The 12070-nt window shown below is 35.7% G+C and overlaps 1 protein-coding gene across 1 annotated transcript; it reads right to left on the bottom strand.

The window, feature by feature from the left end:
* Nucleotides 1–50: 50 nt before the first annotated feature.
* On the bottom strand, nucleotides 51–11375 carry LOC134256052 (alpha-L-fucosidase-like; the record flags this gene model as incomplete). The annotated part of the gene is made up of 6 exons (XM_062738640.1): nucleotides 51–626; nucleotides 6778–6948; nucleotides 7888–8020; nucleotides 8169–8266; nucleotides 10310–10443; nucleotides 11245–11375. Coding segments are annotated over 6 exons (923 nt in total), but the record flags the coding sequence as incomplete, so codon positions are not given.
* Between the last annotated feature and the right edge of the window lie 695 nt (nucleotides 11376–12070).

The following is a 12070-nucleotide window of genomic DNA, read 5'->3' as shown; positions in this document are numbered from 1 at the left end:
AGTAGTGTGAGAGATATATAACAAATATTGCACAACATACTTTAATTAATGATATATACCTCTATGTACATTACATGTAAATGAAACAATAAGAAGATATTTGTATATAGATACAAAAATATATTTAATACATTGACAAAATATATACGTATAATCTTGTGAAATGCAGAAAGACACTTGTAAAATACAGAAAAATACACTAACCTAAGGAAATGTACATTAGACCCTCAAGCTAAGATATACCTTATCTACCGGGTATTAGAATTTTTTGTTAAATACCCTCAGAAATAAAAAAAAAGAAAAATTGTATCATAAAAAGGTAAATAATGCATTATCACACATGGCATCACAATGTTTCCTAAGTAAATATCTAATTCTGAACCCCCAGCATTCTGAATGCCCAGGCATACTTGCACGGCATTTTGCCATCAGTAAACACAGGAAGTTGAATGGTTATCCCTCCTTGAGCCTCTCGTGTGAATTTGATCTGCTGTTGGTACCCCAGCAGGTAAATGACCCCCGTGTTGTCTAACTTTGGTGCCCCGAGCCGGAGCGTGCCATTGGTCGGCCAGTCCAGTACGATGGCGTAGACAGCGGTAGTACTGCTTATCTTCTGTTTTGTGTACCTGTGGTGTACCAGAAATATTAGGTTTAAAGGTCAATATGGAATATATTCAAAACAAGCAAATTCAAAGAATTGTGGTCCCCTGTTTTGTGTCTTAGTAGATGGGATGCAATTATATATGGCATATTGTGTCTAATACAAAGACCCTTTCAAATATCATCCAAAATTAATCAACAAAGTTTTTTTTTTGAAAATTAAGTCATCAAACATGAAGGTCAAGGGGTTAAAAATCATATAGCATGCTAAGAAACATCTTGTTGCAAGTAATGCTTATGTCAAATATGAAACCTCTATCTCATCTTCTCTAGGAAAAATTATGAAGAAAAGAAAAGGTACTGTAGATCACTATATTTTCGCGACACCTTATTTTCGCGACTTAGCTACATGTATGTGGTATTTATAAGCGAGACAAAATTTTCGCGAGTTGTGGTTGTTGTTTTATATAAATATTAATAACACAAATATACGTGAGAATAAAACTTTTGCGAGCAGACAGACTCACTTAATTACGCGAAAATAAAGTTCTCGCAAATAAAAAGTTATTTACAGTAGGTTAAAGTTCAAGGTCGCCAGGGTTAAATTCATAGTATACAAAGAAAGGTCTTCACAGGTAATACATGTGTAATATGTTCATCATATCTTTCTCTTTCAAAAGTTATGACAAATTAAATGTAAGGTGGATAATTTAATTTGAAAAAATGTGTCAAACTTCAAGGATAAGGTCACAAGGTCAAAATTCATAGTATATTTGAAAAAGACTTGTCACAGGTAATGTACATGTCAAACATGAAAACCTATCTCTTTTCATTCAAAAGTTATGAACAATATTAAAGTTTTTGTGACAGATGGATAGATTGATGAATAAATGACATTTAATGTCTCCTTGCTATAAAATTTGCAAAAGCTTGGTACAATAATAAAATGAAGAAATGTCACAGCAAAGTTTATAAAATGTTTTACTTTGGTGATCAAGGAATTAACTCATATTTTACTTCTTTCTTGATGAGATGCATCATTAATCTGTAAAAATCAACAACTAATCATTTGACAATGTCTGTTTTTATGCCCCCCCCCCCCAAACAAAAATTTGGTGCCACATGTGTATAAAGTTTTTGCCCTGTCAAAAACTTTGACATTGCCAATAATGATTTTAATGGAGCTATATGGCTCTCATATTTCACAAATGTAATTGTGACAAAATCTTTGTTTGGGTACCAACATATTTGACCTCTTGACCCAATTTTGAAAGAATTTACCCAATTTTAACCTTGTCCATAACTTTTGAACAGTTTATGTTTGGGTTTTCATACTTCACTTGTATATTCATTGTGAAGAGACCTTTTTATAACATTTAAATTTGACCTTTGAGTTTGACCTACATATAAAAATCTTTAACCTTGTCCATAACCTTTTTAATAGTTACTGCTTGGTTATAATAGACTACTTTTAATATTCATGGTTGAATTTTTAGATGTTATCAACAATTATTTAAAGGTTTATTGACAGGGCCATTCTATACATAAAGTGAAACTAGTTCTTTAACAACAATACATGTATTGTTATGACAAAGCATAAAAATTATTTTCCATTACATATGTTAAACGGTAAAATAAAATAAAACACAGGTAATCAGAGATTACAGAGCTCACCTCAACGAATGTTGTCTTTAAGTGAGGCAAAGTCACACAATTAACCAACAAAAAGTGTACACCTCAAAATGAAAATATTTATGCAATTTTGATCTGATACTTTGGAATAGACCTATGTATATATATTCCTATGCAAAACTTGGGTGGCCATTTTGGCCCCACCCTTGCCCCGGGGGTCATGATTTGAATAAACTTGAATCTACACTACCTGAGGATGATTCCACATGAGTTTCATCTTTCCTGGCTCAGTGGTTCTGGAGAAGAAGATTTTTAACGATTTTTCCTATAATTATTCCTATGTAAAACTAGGGTCGGCCATTTTGGCTCCACCCTTGCCCCGGGGGTCATGATTTGAATAAACTTGAATCTACACTACCAGATGTTGATTCCACATGAGTTTCATCTTTCCTGGCTCAGTGGTTCTGGAGAAGAAGATTTTTCCTATAATTATTCCTATGTAAAACTAGGGTCGGCCATTTTGACCCCACCCTTGCCCCGGGGGTCATGATTTGAATAAACTTGAATCTACACTACCTGAGGATGATTCCACATGAGTTTCATCTTTCCTGGCCCAGTGGTTCTGGAGAAGAAGATTTTTAAAGATTTTTCCTATATATTCCTATGTAAAACTTGGATCGGCCATATTGTCCCCACCCTTGCCCCTGGGGTCATGATTTGAACAAACTTGAATCTACACTACCTGAGGATGATTCCACATGAGTTTCATCTTTCCTGGCCCAGTGGTTCTGGAGAAGAAGATTTTTAAATAATTTTCCTATTTATTCCGATGTAAAACTTGGGTCGGCCATTTTGGCCCCACCCTTGCCCCGGGGGTCATGATTTGAACAAACTTGAATCTACACTACCTGAGGATGATTCCACATGAGTTTCATCTTTCCTGGCCCAGATGTTCTGGAGAAGAAGATTTTTAAAGATTTTTCCTATATATTCCTATGTAAAACTTGGGCCGGCCATTTTGGCCCCACCCTTGCCCCGGGGGTCATGATTTGAACAAACTTGAATCTACACTACCTGAGGATGATTCCACATGAGTTTCATCTTTCCTGGCCCAGATGTTCTGGAGAAGAAGATTTTTAAAGATTTTTCCTATATATTCCTATGTAAAATTTCGGTCGGCCATTTTGGCCCCACCCTTGCCCCGGGGGTCATGATTTGAACAAACTTGAATCTACACTACCTGAGGATGATTCCACATGAGTTTCATCTTTCCTGGCCCAGTGGTTCTGGAGAAGAAGATTTTTAAAGATTTTTCCTATATATTCCTATGTAAAACTTGGGTCGGCCATTTTGGCCCCACCCTTGCCCCGGGGGTCATGATTTGAACAAACTTGAATCTACACTACCTGAGGATGATTCCACATGAGTTTCATCTTTCCTGGCCCAGTGGTTCTGGAGAAGAAGATTTTTAAAGATTTTTCCTATATATTCCTATGTAAAACTTGGGTCGGCCATTTTGGCCCCACCCTTGCCCCGGGGGTCATGATTTGAACAAACTTGAATCTACACTACCTGAGGATGATTCCACATGAGTTTCATCTTTCCTGGCCCAGTGGTTCTGGAGAAGAAGATTTTTAAAAATTTTTCCTATATATTCCTATGTAAAACTTGGGTCGGCCATTTTGGCCCCACCCTTGCCCCGGGGGTCATGAGATCTAAACACAACACTCAACAAAACCAGTCACTGATACCACTGGAGTTTCAGCTTTCCTGGCCCAGTGGTTCTGGAGAAGAAGATTTTTAAAGATTTTTCCTATGTAAAACTTGGGTCGGCCATTTTGGCCCCACCCTTGCCCCGGGGGTCATGATTTGAACAAACTTGAATCTACTCTACCAGAGGATGCTTCCACATGAGTTTCATCTTTCCTGGCCCAGTGGTTCTGGAGAAGAAGGTTTTTTAAAAATGCCATTTACTTTTAACAAATTCATGATTATCTCCCCTTGGAAAAGGGTGTGGCCCTTCATTTGAACAAACTTGAATCCCCTTCACCCAAGGATACTCTGTGCCAAGTTTGGTTGAAATTGGCCCAGTGGTTCTTGAGAAGAAGATGAAAATGTGAAAAGTTTACGACAACAACAACGACGACAACGACGACGACAGACAACGGACAAATTTTGATCAGAAAAGCTCACTTGAGCCTTCGGCTCAGGTGAGCTAAAAACTACACCAAAAATGTTAACCTGCTCCAAAAACATTAACCTGGTCATTCCTTTGCTGAAATTGCAGCATCTGAAACTTTGACTGGTGCAATGAAACACACTAGAAGCATCTTCCATGCATGTCTAATCAATATAGGACATAAAAGTACTTAAAAGGAAAACTCAAACAAGAGGCCCATGGGCCAAATCGCTCACCTGAGCACTAAGGCTAAGAAAAAGTAGAAAATGGTTTTTATTGTAAAGTTTAAATCCAAAAGTAGTCCCATGACCAATCATGTATTTGCTATTTTTTAGAAAATGATTTTTAAAGAATTTTCCTATATATATCTTTGAAAACTTTGGTCGGCCATTTTGGCCCCGCCTTACCTCAGGGGCTCATGATTTGAACAAATTTGAATCTACACTACCTGAGCATGCTTCCATATATATATGATGAATTATGGCTTTGTCATTCTTGAGAAGAAGATTTTTAAAGAATTTTTCTATATATTTCTATGTAAAACTTTGGTCGGCCATTTTGGCCCCGCCCTACCCCCGGGGGTCATGATTTTAACAAATTTGAATCTACACTACCTGAGCATGCTTCCATATATATATGATGAATTATGGCTTTGTCATTCTTGAGAAGAAGATTTTTAAAGAATTTTTCTATATATTTCCATGTAAAACTTTGGTCGGCCATTTTCGCCCCGCCCTACCCCCGTGGGTTATGATTTGAACAAACTTGAATCTACACTGCCTGAGCATGCTTCCATATAAATATGATGAATTACGGCTTTGTCATTCTTGAGAAGAAGATTTTTAAAGAAATTTCCTATATATTTCTATGTAAAACATTGGTCAGCCATTTTGGCCCCGCCCTACCCCCGGGGGTCATGATTTGAACAAACTTGAATCTACACTACCTGAGCATGCTTCCATATAAATATGATGAATTATGGCTTTGTCATTCTTGAGAAGAAGATTTTAAAAAAATTTTCCTATATATTTCTATGTAAAACTTTGGTTGGCCATTTTGGCCCCGCCCTACCTCCAGGGGTCATGATTTGAACAAACTTGAATCTACACGACCTGAGGATGTTTCCCCATAAGTTTCATCTTTCCTGGCACAGTGGTTCTTGAGAAGAAGATTTTTAAAATATGCCACCAAATTTTCATTAATTCCCAATTATCTCCCCTTGAATGAGGGCGTGGCCCTTCATTTGAACAAACTTGAATCCCCTTCACCCAAGGATACTTTGTGGCAAGTTTGGTTGAAATTGGCCCAGCGGTTCTTGAGAAGAAGTCGAAAATGTGAAAAGTTTACAGACAGACAGACGGACGCCGGACAGACAGACGGACGCCGGACAAAATGTGATCAGAAAAGCTCACTTGAGCTTTCAGCTCAGGTGAGCTAAAAACTTAACCTTAATATGGGACGCCGACGCCAAGGGTATTACATAATCTCCCCCAACTTTGTTGAGGTGAGCTAATAAAAATTCGACATGCACTAATTAATAAACAAGCACCAGTAAAGATCTATTACAAATTATCAAATTATTACATCTATATAACATGCATGGAAGAAATGTGAAAAATGAGAAGCCTAAAATTATTGAATGGTTAATCACTGTCTGAAATTATGAGAAGAAATGTTGCTGTAATGTTTTCTGGGTCACTGGATCACTTCAGCACTCCCTGAAACACAAATGTCCAGGCCCACTGACATGGCAGCTCCTTGGTGGGGATTTGGGGGATCTCTAACAGAACCCCCTGTGGGTGTAGGGTGGTAAAGTTCACTGGCTTGTCTTCATGGCCCACTAAATATACAGTGGTCCATTCCGCTGTTTTAGGAACTCCGAGGTGAATCGTTTTATTGGCAGGCCAGTCTAGAAATACTGCGTACAACATTTGCTCCATGCTTATTTTTACAGCTGTATACCTGTTTGAGGAAAAACATCTCCCATCATCAGCTTAAAATGGGAAAGATATTTTTATTCAGAATCTGGATCAAAATCTGTTAGAAATATTAATAAATTGTTGGGAATTTTTTGTCCTTAAATCATGAACTTAAAAATTTGAGATTGTTAATGTTCTCTAAAATCCAGTATAAAATTTTAAGTAAAATGTGTGTTTTACACTTCATATTCGACAGCATATGTTTTTTTAAAAAGCAGAAAATACACTAGAACAAGTAAAAAAAAACTAAATCACACAAAGCAAAGCACACTTGTTAACAACATGCAACCTTGGATGCAGTAATGTTAAAAATTATCTAACCTAATGAATATTCAGAAAGTCCTATGAAGCTATGCTATAACCCTGCAATAACCAATCATACTGTACCAGACATTGGGAGTAATGGTATCATTCTGGTACGTCCAAGGATAAGTTCCATAAATAGCCTCAGAGTTGACCTTCAGCCATTGTCCCATTTCTCTCAGCCTCTCCTCAAACACCGGTATAATCTTACCGTCACTGGTGGGACCCACGTTAACCAGAATGTTTCCCCCGCAGCTGAAAAGGAGAGCAGACTGGTTACTTAAACAATAAAATGCTTTTTTTGTTTGTTATTACTGGAATTAATGGAGGCAGCTGTTGCAGAAAAAATACATAACCCGCGTAAGCGTGTTATGTAAATTTTTTCTGCAATAGCTGTGACCGTTAATTCCAGTAATAACAAACAAAGAAAGACATTTTATTGTTTATATTTATATCTGTTTAAATAATCATTTAAAGAAGGATTGAAAAGTTTAATTATTGTAATAATTATGCGAACGTCTTTATACGTTTCATTGATGGAACAGCCATTGATCTAGAAATCTGTACAGGCGATATGCCTAATGTAGTTCATGCAGTGATTAACGCAATGGGTTTTCTTTAAGAAATAAAGGAGAAAATATTCAGTGGATGTCAATATTAGCTGGTTAACATGGTATAGGAGACATCAGTAAGAGGGGGCCATTTTGTTGTAAAGGGGCATTAGCATGAAAGGGACTTTTACTTGAATAGGAATAATTTTACTGGCAAAATGTTTGTCTTTGTGTTCAATATCTTAAAGCAATATGAGCTGCATGTTTGACATCGGAAAAAAATGTTGCAAATTTGTAATTAACTATTTCAATGACAGAAAAATAGAACATTTATAAACTTCTGTTGCTCATATTTGCTATTAAAGAACTTTTTATACACGATGATTTAAGCAAAATTGAATTATTGTCGTCGTGTACAATAATGATTTCTTATATAAAACTGTATATTCGGTTGTACAGAAATGTTTCTTCTGAAACATTTTTAAACTTTTTTTTGGTTTCATTGATCATAAGGGTTTAGATAACATACAGATTAATCATAATGACACATTTTATCAGCAAAATAAAATTCTCAAAAATGCAGCTCATATCTGATTTGACCTTCACCTCTGACTTAAAGACTCAAGGTGATTTATTTATATACCTGACTGTTTCCACCAGTGTTCCAATGAGCTCATCCGTGGTCAGAAATTCTGACAGCTTTGTGTTTCTACGGTAACCCCAAGATTGCTTATCAATTGTCATGGCATTTTCCCATTTTCTCTTTTGCAACTTTCCTGTTTATGTAAAAAAAACGTTTTTAAATAACAAGAAACCTTAAATAACTTCAGATATTTTTTCTTAAAAAAGATTTGATGTTAGGACAACAATGTACATATCTAAAATAATCTCCACTATTACATAATTTAATCTAACATGTCTTACCTGGGTTATACCTGTCTGAGCAGGTGAGGAATCCTCCATGTTTGCACATGACCCCTTGACCCCATCGATCATTGGTCACGACATTTTCTCTCACAGGACTGCAATAAAAAAAGAAAATCTATATTAGAATACACATACAGAATCAAATACATGCATGTATCATAAGTTCATTGCATTTTCTCAGTAAAAAAATATTTTTTCTTTAATTTTGACTGTGTATCTGAACCAGAAGTCTCTGTCGAGACTGTAGCTCTGCTGGTTTATACTTAAAACAAAGGAAGAGAAAAGTATCAGTTGGTACTTGAGACTTTAAAACAGCAATAAGTAAAAAAAAAATGATCCTTACCACTCATCAAAATCAAAAACCGATGCACAGAATTATGTATCCTAGTATAGTCTACTTGTGTGCCAAGTTATATTGAAACTGGACCCAAAGTGTAGGAGGAGTAGCATTTTGAAAGAATTTCACAGAAATTTCTATTTTTAGTAACCTTGACAACACCGTTCATTGAAAGCAAAAACCGATGCACAGAATTATGTATCTTAGTGTAGTCTACTTGTGTGCCAAGTTATATTAAAATCAGACCAAAATTGTAGGAGGAGTAGCATTTTGAATGACTTTCACAGAAATTTCTATTTTTAGTAACCACGGCAACACCGTTAATCAAAATCAAAAACCGATACACAGAATTATGTATCTTAGTGTAGTGTACTTGTGTGCCAAGTTATATTGAAATCGAACCAAAACTGTAGGAGGAGTAGCATTTTGAAAGAATTTTACAGAAATTTCTATTTTTAGTAACCATGGCAACACCATTCATCGAAATCAAAAACCGATGCACAGAATTATGTATCTTAGTGTAGTCTACTTGTGTGCCAAGTTATATGGAAATCGGACCAAAACTGTAGGAGGAGTAGCATTTTGAAAAATTGTTTACAGACAGGCAGACAGACGGACGGACGGACGCATTACTATCGCATAAGCTCTTCTGGTCTCTGACCAGTAGAGCTAAAAATGAATCTATTAATTTAATATAAACTTTACTTGTGAAAAAGTTTACCAACACAATCTTTCCGCTTATGTACAAAATACTGAACTCTCAATTAACAGTCATTAAGACTTGTTTGGACACAATTCTGATCTCAACTGATTTATTCTGGCCTATCATTGTACAGCCAGGCTATGAAGTTTGTGGATATTCCGACCTATCATTGTACAGCCAGGGGCTATGAAGTTTGTGGATATTCTGACCTATCATTGTACAGCCAGGCTATGAAGTTTGTGGATATTCTGACCTATCATTGTACAGCCAGGCTATGAAGTTTGTGGATATTCTGACCTATCATTGTACAGCCAGGCTATGAAGTTTGTGGATATTCTGACCTATCATTGTACAGCCAGGCTATGAAGTGTGTGGATATTCTGACCTATCACTGTACAGCCAGGCTATGAAGTGTGTGGATATTCTGACCTATCACTGTACAGCCAGGCTATGAAGTGTGTGGATATTCTGACCTATCACTGTACAGCCAGGCTATGAAGTTTGTGGATAATCTAACCTATCATTGTACAGCCAGGCTAAAAAGTTTGTGCGGATACTCTGACCTATCATTATACAGCCAGGCTATAAAGTTTGTGTGGATATTCTGACCTATCATTGTACAGCCAGGCTATGAAGTTTGTGGATATTCTGACCTATCATTGTACAGCCAGGCTTATAAAGTTTGTGGATATTCTAAACCCTTATTGTACAACCATGCTAATAAAGTTTGTGGATATTCTAACCTATCATTGTGCAACCATGCTAATAAAGTTTGTGGATATTCTGACCTATCATTGTATAACCATGCTATGAAGTGTGTGGATATTCTGACCTATCATTGTACAGACAGGCTATAAAGTTTGTGGATATTCTAACCTATCATTGTACAGCCAGACTATGAAGTGTCTGGATATTCTGACCTATCGTTGTACAGCCATGCTATAAAGTTTGTGGATATTCTGACCTATCGTTGTACAGCCAGGCTATAAAGTTTGTGGATATTCTGACCTATCGTTGTACAGCCAGGCTATGAAGTTTGTTTGGATATTCTGACCTATCATTGTACAGCCAGGCTATGAAGAGTGTGGATATTCTAACCTATCGTTGTACAGCCAGGCTATGAAGTTTGTAGAATTCCAGTAAGTATCTGGTGCTTCCCAGTCTCCGTCGGACCAGATCACGTCCGGTTTGTACCGGTTCACAATCTCGTACAGCTCCGGCATTGTTTTACTCTAAATATATAAAAATGGTTGTTAAAAAACAGATTGAAACCTGCTGCATGAAACTTGAAAAAACTAAACTTCCATTTTACCAATTATCCTTACAAATACTGGTGTTTGAGATGGTAACTACATGTAATACTAGTGTAGAGAAGAATACTGTATTACATATTACATATTACATTCGGCGGTGTATTTTTTTAGCGCTTTTGGCGGAAAGGTACTTCCGCTAATATAAGTACATCGCTAAATGTCTTAAACATTGATAAATGAATAAGAACATGAAGAAATGCGCTAAATCAAATCTACGTTAACTTGATGAAAAATCACTTTCCGCTAAATATAATACATTTAAAGTATACTAAAAACCAATTTTTATTCATGTGTGAGAAATATCCATGAGCTTTTCAACCTGCTTTCCTCACAAATATCAATATCCACAAAAAATTTATTTTGCTTTGTATTTATAGAGAATGTTTCCTCAGTCACAAAAACTAATTTTTGCGAATTGATTTCAAACCGATGAATTGCAAAAAAAAGATGACATGAATACTGAAAAGATTCTTTTTTCCATGGGTTCATAATTCTGTGTTATATCTATTTCTGTTTAATTTGCAAGTAGAAAATTATGCACATTTCTTAGACTTTCACTATATGCCATTTACGTATATTAAGTATGATGGGATGAAAATCCCCGGAAAGTTTGTGATCATGAACATAGTGTTAATTAATACATGTACCACAAGGAAATAAGTACTTCTACAGGAATAGTTTGTTTACAATAAACTTAAAGGACTTTTTCTTGCCTCCTACCTCCACAAACTTCTGAGTCTGCCATTTGTTGGCCTTGTCCTGTAGATACTGAGGATGAAACCATTCAAACAGGGAATGATAAAGGCCGAAAAACAGATCCGTTTGGTTTCTGATGGCTGTTGCAAGCTCTCCTGTAAATATATGTAAACGTGTATATTCTTTTTCACAAATGAAGTGTATGCTTCAGTTATCATTGTTATAAAAAGCACTCAATATTTCTCTAAAGGATTAATCAAACAAAACTTATTTCCAAAGCATGCTGAGTATTACTGATAATACAGGGTTTTTTTTATGAATAGGTAGTTCATATAAAGCTAATCACAAACATATTTACTCAAAATGTCATTTGCTTTTAAACCCTTTGAAATCATATTCAACTTTATGCTTTCATGTTACATTGTACTTTTAGTATTCTGATTAAAATGCAAATTACAATGTAATTTGCATTTTAATCAGAATACTAAAAGTACAATGTACAACATTTATTCTGCAAAAAAAAAATACAGTATTGTTGTGAGATGTGTATTGTTTCATTATGTATATAATTAGTAACATTAAGTTTCTTGAACGTTCCAGAGTGGTCAACATGTTCGGTCATTTTATCTAGAACATTCTTAAATTTTGTGTATGTCCAGATTGTTCCAGTAATATCATGTACTTACAACTTCTAGAATTTTCTAGATTTATAATACTGTATAAATACCCTGTCAATTCAATGCATATATATACAATAATAGTGACTTTTGTCGTATGAGCACAATTGAGATATAACTGGAATATATTTTCACTGGGACATTGTGTGCAGCAACGGACACTCTGATGTATG

This window comes from Saccostrea cucullata, unplaced genomic scaffold (genome assembly GCF_032062105.1).
Source record: "Saccostrea cucullata isolate Sc308-1 unplaced genomic scaffold, CSIRO_AGI_Scuc_v1 ctg16304, whole genome shotgun sequence".
In the NCBI taxonomy this organism is placed as follows: Eukaryota; Metazoa; Mollusca; class Bivalvia; order Ostreida; family Ostreidae; genus Saccostrea; species Saccostrea cuccullata.
The sequence above is the reverse complement of the archived record's forward strand: the minus strand, read 5'-3'. Positions and strand labels throughout refer to the sequence as shown.